Source organism: Kogia breviceps, chromosome 3 (assembly GCF_026419965.1).
Source record: "Kogia breviceps isolate mKogBre1 chromosome 3, mKogBre1 haplotype 1, whole genome shotgun sequence".
Taxonomy (NCBI): Eukaryota; Metazoa; Chordata; class Mammalia; order Artiodactyla; family Physeteridae; genus Kogia; species Kogia breviceps.
Window position 1 is genome coordinate 183300028 of NC_081312.1, and position 17365 is coordinate 183317392.

The window sequence follows — 17365 nt, forward strand, 5'->3', positions numbered from 1 at the left end:
TACATGCCCAAATTCCTTAATTTTGATGGAATTTTAAGAAATTTTACTAAATTGGAGGCCATCATTTGGGGTTAGAGATTTTTGTTATACAGAAATTTATTACCCTTATATTCCAATGGAATTATACTCCACATAATTGTGCGAATTCTTTGCCATTATGCCATGCAAAGCTGTGAAGACAGGATGTGACATTTGTCTGTCAGCATCGGAAAGAAAATGGGCTTCTACTGTATGTGTATATGTATGCATATATAGAGAAATTATTTGTAAATATAAATGTTACTTAAAATATAAATACTAGGGGCTTCCCTGGTGGCGCAGTGGTTGAGAATCCGCCTGCCGATGCAGGGGACACGGGTTCATGCCCCGGTCCGGTAAGATCCCACGTGCCGCGGAGCGGCTGGGCCCGTGAGCCGTGGCCGCTGAGCCTGCGCGTCCGGAGCCTGTGCTTCGCAACGGGAGGGGCCACAGCGGTGAGAGGCCCGCGTACCACACAAAAAAATATATATATATAAATACTAAAAATATATATTTTATATATTATACTTATATAAAATATATTTGTATCATAAATATAAGGATACTATAAATATATAATTATGCTATATTATTTATAAATAGTATATTTTACTAAAAAATATTTTTTTCCTTTCCTTATGGGAAGGAGGAAATAGTGACTGCTGCAGCTATGTACAATATTTATGTAGTAATAGTCAATTAAATGCACTATTTAGGACTAGGTACAAATTGGAAAGCAGGCAGTGTCAAAGGAGAAGATGAGAATGGAGAAAAGTAGCTCCATCTCCCCAAAGAGTTAGAAAAGAAATGATTTGCCTTCAGGAAAACTCACCCCCAGAATTCCTCATCATCCTGACTGTGTTCACTGATCTCTACAAAAGCGATGTGGGCATCTTAGGAAAGGATGCATTTGGGAGATAGTCCTACCTGATTCCAAGCTTGGCTTTACCTCTTATAAACCCTTTGACTGCAAGCACATTACCAAATCTCCTCACTTCTTTGTGCCTCTGTTGTAAAATGGGATAATCCCTGCCTCAGGTAGCGGTGAGGATTAGATGAGAAAATCCATGCAAAGCCCCTCCCACAGAAGCTCAGTGACAGGAGGTCATTATCTGTATGCCTTGGGCATCCTTGACATCTTCTCCTGGGCGTGACCTGAAATTAAAGCTACCACACACAGGTAGCAGATTTTTCACATCTCAGAACACCGAAGAGAAGAATATAGTCCCTGATAATGTTTCATCTCTAAACAACTGTTCACAAGTAAAGAATGTTTTTCAGTGTTTAATGCTGACCAGGCATAAACATGACAGTCTGCTTTTATGCTGCTGGAAACACTTCATTAAAGCCAGGCCCACTGAATAGGGATCATGATTATTACAGGGAACCTATGCTTATAAATACCTTAATGCTAAACATCCAGCTGTTGGATGAGTTGCATTTTTAGGAGGGCTGGTATTGTTTAGGTTATGCAGAATAATTGCTTCCCAGCTTCCTGTTTATCTCAATGTTTTTCAAAGTGTTATCTTATAATTTACCACTAACTCAATTTTACTGCTTAGCTTGGTCTCCACAATACCATCTGGTGTCATTTTCCCAATGACAGCCCCATCCTTCAAGACCAGAGGCAGCAATCTGGTCATTTAAGGGGGGGGCTGAGTGGGCTAGAGCACAGACTGATATTGGAATATATTTTCATAAAAACCGTTCCTTTTTCTTTTGGCTGATCTGGAATTTTACTCCTGCCCACTTGCTTTTGTAAGGTTTTGGTGAACTAAGCATTTGTTAGTTTCTTTATCACATTCCCACATTCTCAGCTCAGCAAAAAACCCTTGTCAGTAAAACCCACAAAGGAGAAACGGCGATAACCTTGTCTCTGGCATCATCTCCCAAGGGACGCCTAATCAGCAGTGAAAGTTACAAGACTTAAAAAGAGCGGAAATAAGCTTAGTCTAGTTTTCTGCGAATGGGTTTACAATTTCAGCTCATCTCATTGTCAGACTTCATCAGAGGGAGCAAATGACATTAAGAGAACAGACAAACAACACTGCTTTCGAGTAATATCGCCATTTTTGCTAAACTGAGGGTTATTTGAGCAGTGACTTAGGAAATAATTCACTTTATAATTCAACTACCTTACTGCAATTGTACTTTTAAAAGTAATGTCGGGCTTCCCTGGTGGCGCAGTGGTTGAGAGTCCGCCTGCCGATGCCGGGGACGCGGGTTCGTGCCCCGGTCCGGGAGGATCCCACGTGCCGCGGGGCGGCTGGGCCCGTGAGCCGTGGCCGCTGAGCCTGCGCGTCCGGAGCCTGTGCTCCGCAGCGGGAGAGGCCACGACAGTGAGAGGCCCGCGTACCGCAAAAAAATAAAAATTAAAAAAAAGTAATGTCTGGCAGCTAACATCAGGCTGCTAGGAAGCACAACAGAGACACAGACACATCGATATTTAGCGTCACTGAATGTTTTTAAGTTTATTTTTTAACGTTTAGCTATAGAACTTTAGAATGTCCCTCCCAAAGTCCAAACTTAACACCCAAACTGTGAAACTTAAAAATAACTAGAAGCAGAAGACTGAATTTGATATGTTGTTACATTTTCCTCTGTTTGCTGTGGTTATAGTTTCCATCTTTGGGGCCCCAAAGGGGCATCAGCTTTCTCTGTGGACCTTTCCTTCTTCTCCATCCTCTCTTACAAGTAAACTCCTGTTCAGCCACCTCAGCTGCTTCCCACCCACTGCCAACCGTCTGCCTGGAGCATGTCTGAGAGACAGCTTCCAGATGTTAAGGCAGCACGTAAAAATCCAGAGACCAGACACACCACCTGAATGTTGAGTCTGACCCTGTATTCCTAATTCTCTAAGGATAAAAGTCTTCCAGTTTACCACCCCGAGTAATAGCTGAGCTATACGAACCATGACTGCGTATTGAGAATGAGGCGAGTCCAGATATGATGTGTAACACATATGTATTATACATAATACAATGTGATTATAAAGTAAGCATCACTTATCCATTTATTCTTTAATTCATTCACAGCCAATATCAACGGACTGATGGAGTAACAGTCACGAGCTAGGTGTCTGCCAGGCCTTGGAATCTTATTGGAATTTAGCCTTTGATTTTGGCTTTAAGTTATAAAATGTACTTTAGGGTCTGCTGGTTAGATTTCAGGGCACCCTGGAGTGGTCCTGTTGATACTAATGAGCCCTCTCTCCCGCTCCTCCGCCATAGAGAGAGGGTGCGGTGGGTCACGGAGCCCTGTAGAAATCCAGGTCTTCAATATTACTTTCTGATCCATATCAGGCTTTCTCTTTGGCACCTAAGGTACTTTACCGAAATTACCTACTGCATCTCCATCACATTCTTAAAAGATAGAATGTAGTAATATTTCAAATTGAACGTTTTTAGTGGATAAAAGCTGAGCTCAGCAAAGTTATAGGACTTTTCTAAGGCATCTCACCAGACAATGATGTCATAGAGCCACTGGTCTCGTCACTTGCTCCCTGGTCTACAGCTCGGCCCGTCTGGGCATGTCTCCACCTTTGTCCTTGTTAAACACGTGCTTTGGTATTTTTGCCTTTGTCTCATAGCAAGGGGCTATGAGTCTGACCTTCATGCCACCCGACTCATTCTCTATGTGGCAAATGCCCCAAGCAGAGGGATACAAAGAGTAGCCCTCATCCTCAGCCCGGGAGCTGTGGGCAACGGGGGCTGGAGCTCAGTCATGTGTCAGGAGCTACAGCCTCTGGAGCCGTGAACCTCTGGGCACTGACGTCCTCTTGTCCCTCAGATGCCATCTTCTCCAGGGCGATGGCCTTGTCCTCCCAGGACACGTCACCCTGAAGGAGACATGCTTTACTTTCTCCTTGACAACCCACTAATCCAAATGCCCACAGACCTCAAAACTAACTGGGCCAAGTTCACTTTTTGACCCTGACATGTTGCTAAAGGGTTATACGATACATTACTTCAGAAAACAAGTTTAGTTACTATGGTCCAACACAGTCAATAAACATAGTTTAAATCCCTGATCTAATCCTTTATCTACAAGTTTTGTATCTAATGGGATGAGCACATCGAAAACAGGCTGACTGGGCCTGGAACGTAACTGCATGAATAAATGTTCTTTCCTCTCTCACCCATCCTCCAAGATGCACGGCTTCAAGTAAGAAATAACTGCTTTATTATTTCCTTGAGCAGCGCCCAGCACAGGAAGTGCCCCTGGCTGGGGGTGGGGGGGTTAACTCAGGTTCTGTGTCTCTGTGGGAAGCTGTCATGAGAAACAGAACTGGGAAAGGGGGCCTCCCTGGCAGTGCAGTGGTTGAGAATCTGCCTGCCAATGCAGGGGACACGGGTTTGAGCCCTGGTCCGGGAAGATCCCACACGCCGTGGAGCAACTAAGCCTGTGCACCACAACTACTGAGCCTGTGCTCTAGAGCCCATGAGCCACAACTACTGAGCCCATGAGCCACAACTACTGAGCCCGTGAGCCACAACTACTGAACCCGCGTGCTACAACTACTGAGCCCATGAGCCACAACTACTGAGCCCGTGAGCCACAACTACTGAACCCACGTGCTACAACTACTGAGCCCATGAGCCACAACTAGTGAGTCCATGAGCCACAACTACTGAGCCCACATGCCACAACTACTGAGCCCGTGCACCTCGAGCCCATGCTCTGCAACAAGAAGCCACCGCAGTGAAAAGCCCGCGCGCCGCAATAAAGACCCAACGCAGCCAAAAAAATAAAATAAAATAAATAAATTTTTAAAAATAATAAATAAATAAATAAAAACAAAAAAACAGACTGACTGGGAGGCACTATGGCGTGAGACCAGTACAGTAAGAAGAAACGGGGGCTTTGATGGCTTAAAAACACGTTTGCAGGTCTGAAATGCTCTGTGAGTGACCCAGGTGAGCACAGCCAGAGCGGAAGCGGACTCTGGTGGTAAAGGAGGGGCAGGAACTCAGCAAAAGCAGGAGTGGGTAGAATAAAGGGTGCTCAACAGTGTTAGTTCTGCACCGTGGAGCTTGCCCACTTTGGCCAAACCCATAGGACTGAAGGCTTTTTAAACCTCACACGATCACAGACACTGACACTGACAATCGGGTGAAAGTTGCACCCTCCAGAAAAACGCTTAGGTCTGCAGATAATTTCAGAGTTTCACAGATCCCAGGGTGAGTACGCGGCTGCTTATCAGTTATTGGGGATCAATTAGTCATGTAGGGGAGGAGTGATGGGGAAAGCAGGAAGGCAGGCGTACTTCACAGGTAGGTATCAGCTCCTGGGAAGCGCTGGCTTTGCTTTCTCCTTACCTTCCATCCCGTGCAGGTGGCCCTTCATAGCACAAGTTCCATAAAAGAGGAGACCTGATTTCACCACAAATCATTAGCGACAAACTAGGGGGATATTTCCCCCAAATTTGTTCTGACCCATTAGCAATACAAATATAACAAATGCCCAAGGAGAAGTTATCTAATAATCATATTATTGTATGAGCTGGCTCTTCACTGACTTCTGAAAAATTAAAGCAGATGTACATAAAGTATTGTCAAATGTGGAATCAAAATAGCGAATTTGTACAACTCTAGTGTTTAGGTCAAGATAAGCTAAACAGATGTCACAGACTCAAATGGTCTCATCTTCACATCAGTTATTTATTCAGGGAAGATACTGTCTTCCAGGCTAAAGCGACAGTTTTGAAAACTAAAATTCACTGTCCCATCCATAAAGTTGTTTTTTCTCTCTTTACAGGATGCCCAGGGCAGTTTGAAATAGACGAGACTGAGGGGAAAAGTGCATCTTATTAGCCAAGTTTAAGTGCTTTGTATAGATCTGTAAGAAAAAGATTCTATAAACCCTAGAATTCAACGTACTCTTTATTGTTTCTTCCCCTTTTCCTCACCATAAATAACAAAAAACAAACCAAATTGAAAAGCTATGCAGAACGATCAGTGAATTTATATGGGTGGTCTTAAAAGGTTTGTAAGACCAAAACAGAACAAAATTATAACAATCGGTTGTTCAGGAAAATACATACCACTAAAGATCACTTAAAATTACTTCTTAAATATTCCCAAGCAGCCAATAGCATTTATACGTGAAGAAGAGGCGAGAGGCATGCAGGGGTAGCACACTGGAAGGCAAGGAATGAGACCCTATTTCTGCTCTCTTCATGTAAACCTCTTCTCTCTCTAACTGTGACCAGAGGAAAATAGTTATTCACTGAAAGTGTCCAATGCTTATGGATGAGCAGTCTTTGACAGTGTAAGATTTTTCCTTCTGTGCTACTTCAGTTCAGTAAAATCACCTTAAGTAGGAGAATGTCTTTTTGTAGCTCAGACAAATGTAATAATTAATGAGGCTAGGGAACAGCTAACTTGAAACCTTTCACACAGGTGACAGCTGTGTGGAGTGCTTTAGGATGATTTCAAGGATCATGTGAGAATACATTAGGAAAAAGAAAAACAACTTGAAAGCAGGTAGCAAGAGCTATGCAATTATGTGTCATTTGATTCTAACGTCTGTGCTAAAGGCACGAATAAAGCAATTCTCTTGGGCAAAAAGTCTCCAAAGGAAAATTAATTTTTCTTTCAAAATAGCCCTCTGTGTTTTTATATGCCACTTCACTTGGGCAATTCCATTAAGGCAACGCTCTCTGTCTGCCCATGTGACTTGCTTTCAAGTCACTGTTGAGACAGCTAAGTAGGGTAGGGGGCAAAGCGATCTTCTGATACAATTTGCACGATGTCTGCGTTTTATCGGGAAGCCTTCAAAACAGAAATGTCTAATTCTTTCCCTCAAGAAACTCATGGAATCAGAAGAAAGCTGGAGTAGCAATTCTCATATCAGACAAAATAGACTTTAAAATAAAAACTATTACAAGAGACAAAGAAGGACACTACATAATGATCAAGGGATCGATCCAAGAAGAAGATATAACCATTGTAAATATTTATGCACCCAACATAGGAGCACCTCAATACATAAGGCAAATACTAACAGCCTTAAAAGGGGAAATCGACAGTAACACAATTATAGTAGGGGACTTTAACACCCCACTTTCACCAATGGACAGATCATCCAAAATGAAAATAAATAAGGAAACACAAGCTTTAAATGATACATTACACAAGATGGACTTACTAGATATTTATAGGACATTCCATCCAAAAACAACAAAATACACATTTTTCTCAAGTGCTCATGGAACATTCTCCAGGATCGATCATATATTGGATCACAAATCGAGCCTTGGCAAATTTAAGAAAATTGAAATCGTATCAAGTATCTTTTCCGACCACAACGCTATGAGACTAGATATCAATTACAGGAAAAGATCTGTAAAAAATACAAACACACGGAGGCTAAACAATACACTACTTAATAATGAAGTGATCACTGAAGAAATCAAAGAGGAAATCAAAAAATACTTAGAAACAAATGACAATGGAGACATGACGACCCAAAACCTATGGGATACAGCAAAACCAGTTCTAAGAGGCAAGTTTATAGCAATACAATCATACCTTAAGAAACAGGAACCATCTCGAATAAACAACCTAACTTTGCACTTAAAGCAATTAGAGAAAGAAGAACAAAAAACCCTCAAATTTAGCAGAAGGAAAGAAATCATAAAGATCAGATCAGAAATAAATGAAAAAGAAATGAAGGAAACAATAGCAAAGATCAATAAAACTAAAAGCTGGTTCTTTGAGAAGATAAATAAAATTGATAAACCATTAGCCAGACTCATCAAGAATAAAAGGGAGAAGACTCAAATCAATAGAATTAGAAATGAAAAAGGAGATGTAACAACTGACACTGCAGAAATACAAAAGATTATTAGAGATTACTACAAGCAACTGTATGCCAATAAAATGGACAACCTGGAAGAAATGGACAAATTCTTAGAAATGCACAACCTGCCGAGACTGAACCAGGAAGAAATAGAAAATATAAAGAGACCCATCACAAGCACTGAAATTGAAACTGTGATTAAAAATCTTCCAACAAACAAAAGCCCAGGACCAGATGGCTTCACAGGTGAATTCTATCAAACATTTAGAGAAGAGCTAACACCTATCCTTCTCAAACTCTTCCGAAATATAGCAGAGGGAGGAACACTCCCAAACTCATTCTATGAGGCCACAGTCACCCTGATACCAAAAGCAGACAAACATGTCACATAGAAAGAAAACTACAGGCCAATATCACTGATGAACATAGATGCAAAAATCCTCAACAAAATATTAGCAAACAGAATCCAACAGCACATTAAAAGGATCATACACCATGATCAAGTGGGGTTTATTCCAGGAATGCAAGGATTCTTCAATATACGCAAATCAATCAACGTGATACACCATATCAACAAACTGAAGGAGAAAAACCATATGATCATCTCAATAGATGCAGAGAAAGCTTTTGACAAAATTCAACACTCATTTATGATAAAAACCTTGCAGAAAGTAGGCATACAGGGAACTTTCCTCAACATAATAAAGGCCATATATGACAAACCCACAGCTAGCATCGTTCTCAATGGTGAAAAACTGAAACCATTTCCACTAAGATCAGGAACAAGACAAGGTTGCCCACTCTCACCCCTCTTATTCAACATAGTTTTGGAAGTTCTAGCCACAGCAATCAGAGAAGAAAAAGAAATAAAAGGAATCCAAATAGGAAAAGAAGAAGTAAAGCTGTCACTGTTTGCAGATGACATGATACTATACATAGAGAATCCTAAGGATGCTACCAGAAAACTACTAGAGCTAATCAATGAATTTGGTAAAGTTGCAAGATACAAAATTAATGCACAGAAATCTCTGGCATTCATATACACTAATGATGAAAAATCTGAGAGTGAAATTAAGAAAACATTCCCATTTACCATTGCAACAAAAAGAATAAAATATCTAGGAATAAACCTACCTAAGGAGACAAAAGACTTGTATGCAGAAAACTATAAGACACTGATGAAAGAAATTAAAGATGACACAAATAGGTGGAGAAATATAGCATGTTCTTGGATTGGAAGAATCAACATTGTGAAAATGACTCTACTACCCAAAGCAATCTACAGATTCAATGCTATCCCTATCAAATTACCACTGGCATTTTTTACAGAACTAGAACAAAAAATTTCACAATTTGTATAGAAACACAAAAGACCCCGAATAGCCAAAGCAATCTTGAGAACGAAAAATGGAGCTGGAGGAATCAGGCTCCCTGACTTCAGACTCTACTACAAGGCTACAGTAATCAAGACATTATGGTACTGGCACAAAAACAGAAATATAGATCAATGGAACAGGATAGAAAGCCCAGAGATAAACCCACACACATATGATCACCTTATCTTTGATAAAGGAAGGAAGGATATACAGTGGAGAAAAGACAGCCTCTTCAATAAGTGGTGCTGGGAAAACTGGACAGCTATATGTAAAAGTATGAAATTAGAACACTCCCTAACACCACACACAAAAATAAACTCAAAATGGGTTAAAGACCTAAATGTAAGGCCAGACACTATCAAACTCTTAGAGGAAAACATAGGCAGAACACTCTATGACATAAATCACAGCAAGATCCTTGTTGACCCACCTCCTAGAGAAATGGAAATTAAAAAAAATAAACAAATGGGACCTAATGAAACTTAAAAGCTTTTGCACAGCAAAGGATACCATAAATAAGACCAAAAGACAACCCTCAGAATGGGAGAAAATATTTGCAAATGAAGCAACTGACAAAGGATTAATCTCCAAAATTTATAAGCAACTCAGGCTGCTCAATAACAAAAAAACAAACAACCCAATCCAAAAATGGGCAGAAGAACTAAATAGACATTTCTCCAAAGAAGATATACAGATTGCCAACAAACACATGAAAGAATGCTCAATATCATTAATCATTAGAGAAATGCAAATCAAAACTACAATGAGATATCATCTCACACCAGTCAGATTGGCCATCATCGAAAACTCTAGAAACAATAAATGCTGGAGAGGGTGTGGAGAAAAGGGAACCCTCTTGCACTGCTGGTGGGAATGTAAATTGATACAGCCACTATGGAGGTTCCTTAAAAAAACTACAAATAGAACTACCATACAACCCAGCAATCCCACTACTGGGCATATACCCTGAGAAAACCATAATTCAAAAAGAGTCATGTACCAAAATGTTCATTGCAGTGCTATTTACAATAACCAGGACATGGAAGCAACCTAAGTGTCCATCAACAGATGAATGGATAAAGAAGATGTGGCACATATATACAATGGAATATTACTCAGCCATAAAAAGAAATGAAACTGAGTTATTTATAATGAAGTGGATGGACCTGGAGTCTGTCATACAGAGTGAAGTAAGTCAGAAGGAGAAAAACAAATACCATATGCTAACACATATATATGGACTCTAAGGAAAAAAAAATGTCATGAAGTGGTAGGATGGGAATAAAACACAGACTTACTAGAGCATGGACTTGAAGATGTGGGGAGGGGGAAGGGTAAGCTGTGACGAAGTGAGAGAGTGGCAGGGACATATATACACTACCAAACGTAAAATAGATAGCTAGTGGGAAGCTGCCGCATGGCACAGGGAGATCACCTCCGTGCTTTGTGACCACCTAGAGGGGTGGGATAGGGAGGGTGGAAGGGAGGGTGATGCAAGAGGGAGGAGATATGGGAACATATGTATATGTACAACTGATTCACTTTGTTGTAAAGGAAAAACTAACACACTATTGTAAAACAGTTATACTCCAATAAAGATGTTTAAAAAAAAAAAAAAGAAAGAAAGAAACGCATGGAAAATACCGCACACCAAGTGTACAGAAGGCAAAGGTGAGCTCCGCTTTCTACCAGAGGGCTGACGCTTAGCCGCAGCTTGGCGTAAAGAGGAAGAAAGAGGTTGACCAGTGAGTCGGGATTCTTATCGCAGAAAACCTCCCAGGTTTTTCTGAGCCTTCACAGTAAGCGATTCGTTTTGTGAGCGCTTTGTTTTCAGAACATTATTCACTTCTATATTCAAATGGAGGAATCGAAACACTTCCCAGAGTCAAATATAAATTATCTTAGACTGTGCCGCTGATGCTACGAGCACAGATGAACAGAGAACAGACCGGCTAACTCATTTGGCAGGGCTCCGCGACCCCCAGGCCGTGCGCCGGTACCGGTCCATGGCCTGTTCGGAACCGGCCACACGGCAGGAGGTGAGCAGCGGGTGAGGGAGTGAACTTCACCTGTTGCGCACCCCACCCCACCCCCGTCGCTCGCGTTACCACCTGACCCACCCCCCCACCCCCGTCCGTGGAAAAATCACCTTCCACCAAACCGGTCCCTGGCGCCAGAAAGGTTGGGGACGGCTGTTTTAAAGGATTCCAAGTTCCAAGTTAATTCTATATAGAAAATTATTTCTCAGAAGCAGTGGGAATAAACGGGGGTGCTATTTTTGATTGATCCTCTCACCCAGCTTCTCCTTTTACCTCTAGATGACTCCCAGATCACCTCCTCTGCCCAAGTTGCTTCTCAAGCTTCAGATTCCTCCTCTATTTCTCCATTTAGATATCTCATAGGCCCTCCAACCCCAAATGATCCAAACCAAATACAATATTTCTTCCCTCAACCTCAGCCTCCTAAGGCACCAGTATCCAACAAGTCGCCCGTGGAAGTCATCCTCAACTCCTGTCCTCATGGAATAAGCGTCAAGTTCCCAACACTCTACTTCCAAGGTATTCTACCCTCTGACTATCGCTGAGCTCTCCACCCTTCTTCTGTTTTTATTCCCACTGTTAGTGTGAGCCTTCAACCTTTCTCATCTGGAATTCTGTGATAAGCTTCTTCCTTCCACCTTCCTCCACCCTGCTACCACTATGATCTTTCCAGAAGTCCAGTCGGGCTGTGCACTCTTTACTTAAAAGTCTCCCAGGCTCTTCACCATTTTAAGGATAAAGTCAACAGAGGCTACAGGGCCTTCTTTCTTGATCTGGACTTTGCTACCTATAGGCTTGACTTCCACAATTTCCATGGGTGATGAAATGAGACTCGGGTCTCATTTGAGATGGTGGTGTAGACAGACTTTGTCTTGAAATGCTAGAGAGACACATTTGTTGAGTGATTTTTTGTTTTTACTCAAAATACACCATATGTAATTTTTAAAACCAAAATTTTATGTGACATATTCCTCTAAACTTAAATGAACAGCAACTTTAGTAAGCTGGGACGAAGTGAGAGAGTGGCATGGACATATACACACTATCAAATGTAAATCAGACAGCTAGTGGGAAGCAGCCGCATGGCACAGGGAGATCAGCTCGGTGCTCTGTGACCACCTAGAGGGGTGGGATAGGGAGGGTGGGAGGGAGGGAGACGCAAGAGGGAGGGGATATGGGGACACATGTATATATGTATAACTGATTCACTTTGTTGTAAAGGAGAAACTAACACACCATTGTAAAACAGTTATACTCCAATAAAGATGTTTTTTTAAAAATGAACAGCAACTTTAGACAGGTGAAAAAAATTAAACAAAGCAGAAAACTAAGAGTCATGAATAATAGATTTACACATGCAAAATTCTTACCCAATGTCTGCCAGAAAGATATCCTCCAGCCTCTTGCTGTTTGAAACGAATCTGTCTTGAACACCAGGAACATACTACTACTGCTGCTCTTAACACCTGGCGGAAGCTTGGAGCCACAGAATTTGCCGAGAAGGGGAGCGCTGATGTTAGAACCGTCGTAAACTGCCAGGTAGTCTTGGGAGCAGAAGGTAGAGGAAACCACATCAAAATCGCTGAACCTGTGAAATGAACCTTGTTAACAATAATGTTCTCCGTTTGCATTTCCATTAAATTACAGGTTTAGTTCTTATTTAAAAAAAAAAAAAGACAAGACAACGGCGTCCAAGTTTCACTTGATAGGAAACCTAGAAACAGTATAGTATTTTAGCGATCAGTTCAAAAGTTTAGAGGAAAGTTTTTGAGAGACTAGGATGTGTCAAGGAGTGTCATAAGCTCTGGGGATATAAAAATGAGTAAGATATAGTCCTGGATTTCCAGGGGTTTACAGTCAAGGACATATTAAATCTACTTGACATAAAAGTTTTGATAAGTTGAACTGATATTTATTTATCATTTCAGCAACACTTTAGTTTTTCAGTCTCATTAAAAATAGGGTGTTTACTCTGTTCCCTTGTTATTTCTGTGAGATCAATCTACTTTTTATTAATGGGAAGAATGCTAATATAGTAGAGTGGAAGAAATGCTGGTTTTAGAATCAGAGCTTTAGTCTCAATCTCACAGTCTGTTTCCCTCCTCTTAAATGGAGTTTATTCTAAGGTTAAGTGAAACAATGTGTCAAAACCAAATTATGGTAACTGGCATACAGCAGATGCTCAAAAAAAAAGGACAGACCCAACAAATGATCGTTATTAGGATGATTTTGAAAACTAGGAATAAGAAATAGTTACTCCTCATAAAAGAAATAACAAATATAAAAAACCCGTGGTAGGAAAGAGTGAACTAAATTCTCTTGAGTCTTATTTAACTGCTATAACCGGAAATTCACATTTCGGATCACTGTGGTCGTCATGGGCATGTCACCACTCATTCCAGCGCTCAGCCTTCCTGACATTTGCTAGGATTGGCTTTCCGTGCACACTCTGAGGTCTGATGTGGCCCTAAGACAAGCTCTGGCCACAGAAATGTAAGCAGGAGTCATGCGTATGACTTTTGGAAGAAGTTTTAAGAACTACTACTCAGTTTGCCACACTGCCTTCTACTGCAGTGACGGTCATGGAAGCAAACGTAGAAGTGAGTTTCCATCAACCTGGGCAGCTAAGTGACCATGATGAGAGGAGACTCCTTGCCAGGCCACGTTGGACACACTCATACGAGTGAGCAATAAACTTGTTGAGTTAAGCGACTGTGCCTTGGGCTTGTTTGTTACCACTTATAACCTATCCTGACAGAGACATCCCTGACTTTTCTTTCATTCTCTAACATAGTATTTCTTTTCTTTTCTTTCCCTTTTTTAAATTGAAGTATAGTTGATTTACAATGTTGTGTTAGTTTCTGGTGTACAGAAAAGTGATCCAATTACACATATATATTCTTTTTATTATTCTTTTCCATTATGGTTTATTGCAAGATATTGAATATAGTTCCCTGACACCATATTTCAATCCAGATCTTATGCTTTGTCATTTCAAGTAACTACTCCAGAGTTCCCAAACAAGCAAGGCTTCCTACATGGATTTTCTTAAGGATTTTTATGGTGGGTTTATTATAGCTTATTTTTTTAAAAGCTGTTTAAATTATTTGATGTCCTGTCATCATTTTTCTAGGTTCTTCTTCTTCCTCAGGTGTTTTTGTTTGTTTTCTGGTTTATGGTATTTTTGCTAGCCTCTGTAATACATAACATATAATATGGAATAATTTGAAAATATCTCATGATTAAAATATTTCCTTTAAGAGGCTTAAGAAAAAAAATGATACAATATTTTAAAACAGGTTTTGATTGGCTGAATGTTTTCAAACTGATGATAAAGATCACGATGAAAAATTTCTTAATTTTCTTTAACCACATGTAACATTTAATGTTCCTATAATAAAAGAAGGCAAAACAATAGCTAGATAATTTCCAAAAACACTACTTTCATTTTTACTTTCTATAGACAATATATTTATTTTCCACAACGTGAATCCATGAAGATAAAAATCTGAGTTTCCAAGAGGACTCAAAGCTGTTTGGGCTTTGCATCATTTTCCCATGACAGCACAGAAAATATCTGCAAAAGCCCATTCACAGAAAACGTCATGAAGCCGGCCTATTTTGAGAGCCTAGAAGGATTAATGTTTTACAAACATCTACAACTTCTTCAGTACCTAGAATAGTATCTGTTTCACAGAATGTAGGTTCTTAGAAAGAATGTAATGATTTTCCAAGCATGCTGAGGTGAACTTTGACTATGGTGAGCCCCAGGGCCCAGGCAAGAGCAAAAAATATACACATATCATAGCACACGCTATAGTCCTACACGTGTCAGAACCAAGTGCTGTGCCACGACCGCAAGTGACAAGAAACGTTCCTTACGTTTCCATTCTGAGCAGGTAATTCCTTCACAGGCCTCCTGCTCCTGGCCATTGGGCATTTTTTGTTTATTCTTTTGTTCCTGGGCCTTAGAGGACTTTTTGGCTTTGGGGCACAGCTTCTTTACAGATAGTCTCAGGTGGGATCTGCAGTGTTCTCCAGGGTCCAGCCTGTAGACCACTCACTGTCTGATACAGGAAGCAAACCAGGCTTGATGAGATGTGTCTTACAGTCCAAGGACCTATTTGATATATGAGGTCCCTGGAGGTAAATTATGGAGAGGTTTTGACTGGGGGGAGAAAATGTGATCACTGACATAGAGGAGGAAGGGAGGTAGGAGGGGTCCTAGCCCATTAAGCTTCTATAAAAAATTCTATATCGCCATAAGCTACACCGTAAGCTGAGTTTCGGAGCTTTCCACCATATGCTGTATATCACTGAAACACAGGAGTATCATCTCAGATGACAGCAATAGTGAATGAACTCTGTCACTCAGACAACTGGAGGTTGCTTTCCCTTAATCAGTCTTGTTGGAAGAATGCAGGATCCGGGAGAATTTTCCTGATGTTATAACACATCTCATATAGCACCAGTTTAGAGGTATTCTGATATGGGAATAGAAAGGAATTTCTTAAGTACTTAGAAAATTTACCCTTTGAGAGAGATCCTAGGGAAGTATGAAGGACACGGTTTGGGGAGAAGATCAGCCTGATCCGGATTCTGATTCGGACTCTTCATTTAATACTATATCACTTTGGGAGAGTTAGGTGACACTTCTGAGCCTCAGATTTCTCATCAGTAGAGTGAGATTAATAATACCTCCCTCATCTGACTGTTTCAAGAACTAAGTCAGAGAATGGTGGAAGTGTTCATTAAAGTTCTTTGCGTATAATACGTGCGCCCCAAACAGAAACTGCTTTCTCTTGCCCTCCCCATGCCCTTTGATTTAAAGATAGGCTTATAACTTTACACCCCAGTATATGCAGCTACTTTAAAAATGTCGGAAAACTACAACAATTGTCTGAACCGGTGCAGTGAGTGCCTGTTTTTCCCCTGAATGACCACTGGCTTGTGTGGAGGGTAGGGGGCCCGTTCCAGGCTAACAGGATCACGCCGCATGCTTACTTTCCCTTCCTCCAGATTCCTGTATGTGCCTCTGATGAGAATCAGTGCTCCGCACCACCGAATGACCTTCTTTTCTGGAAACAGACCTGCGGGGATTTTCTGAAGAAGGTAAATGGGTCTTACGTACTTGAGCTGGATTACTCTGTCGTCCCTGGCGGTGACGGTGTACACACAGTGCATGTTGTTAGCGTACGCAGAGTAGGAATAGAAAGGGCTCTTGATGACCCCGGTGGAGACGTTGAACACACCACCACAGGCTGCAACAGAAGGCGGGGAACGGGCAGAGAATGGTTATGACTCACGGCAGGGGAAAGTCGTTTGCAGACCCTCTTTACTATGGTACCTTTTTCCCCTAGAGAGGTGATAATGATTTGTCTGAAAGCAATGTAAACCTCTCTTAATTGTGCTTACAAATAATTCAGAGTTCTCCACCGAGGTAGAGGGAAAAGACAGTAAGGGGTAGAAGCAGGGCAGAATGTTTCAAGGCGCCTCTTGGAATGGAATAAGTCTGAGCCAAAATAATGGCCAGAGCGAAAATAATGAGAAAGAACGTTTCACGTGTTGGAATATAATTGTCCTTTCTCTGTAACGCAGTGACAGATTCAGAGGGTAACAGGGATGGCTGGAAGTTTAGCAAAGCTGTGCAGAATCCGAGGCACGTGTTGGGCTTATGAACTCAGGAAGGACTGTGATCTAAAAATCTTAGATCATATGGATTGGAGTCTCCTACGTCCATGATAGACTACTATAAGGTAAAGTTTTAGAAATCACTTTTGAAATAATGGAGTTTAGTTCCCTCTGTGGGCTCAAATGCATAGCTCTTGGGTCCCGTGTATTTCTATTTGGTCGTGAGACTGGTAAGGACCATACCTGACCAAGTTTTATTACCAATAATCCTCAACAAGCATGACGAAGGTAGGCCCACCCCGAGTCCAGCAATCAACAGCCCACAGCCCTTAGTTACTACGACTAGTCAATAAAACAACAGCCATAAAAATAGAATGAAATCCCATTATACAAAATACAGAATTTTTATTTTTTTTTGCTTGGCTTTGCATATAAGGAGGATTACTTTGTGCCTTGCAGTGATGGAAAGTGCCCAATTCTCACAGCAGTGACAAAGGT

At 41.1% G+C, this 17365-nt stretch overlaps 1 protein-coding gene across 1 annotated transcript in view; it reads right to left on the reverse strand.

Moving 5' to 3' along the window:
* The window catches only part of CUBN (cubilin), a 269145-nt gene that overhangs the window by 33861 nt on the left and 217919 nt on the right, over nt 1-17365 (reverse strand). The window contains exons 58-59 of the mRNA XM_059059248.2: nt 16368-16497; nt 12607-12824 (exon numbers count right to left, since the gene is read on the reverse strand). Of these exons, the coding sequence (XP_058915231.1) occupies nt 12607-12824; nt 16368-16497 (348 nt within the window). The remainder of the gene's footprint in view (nt 1-12606; nt 12825-16367; nt 16498-17365) is intronic.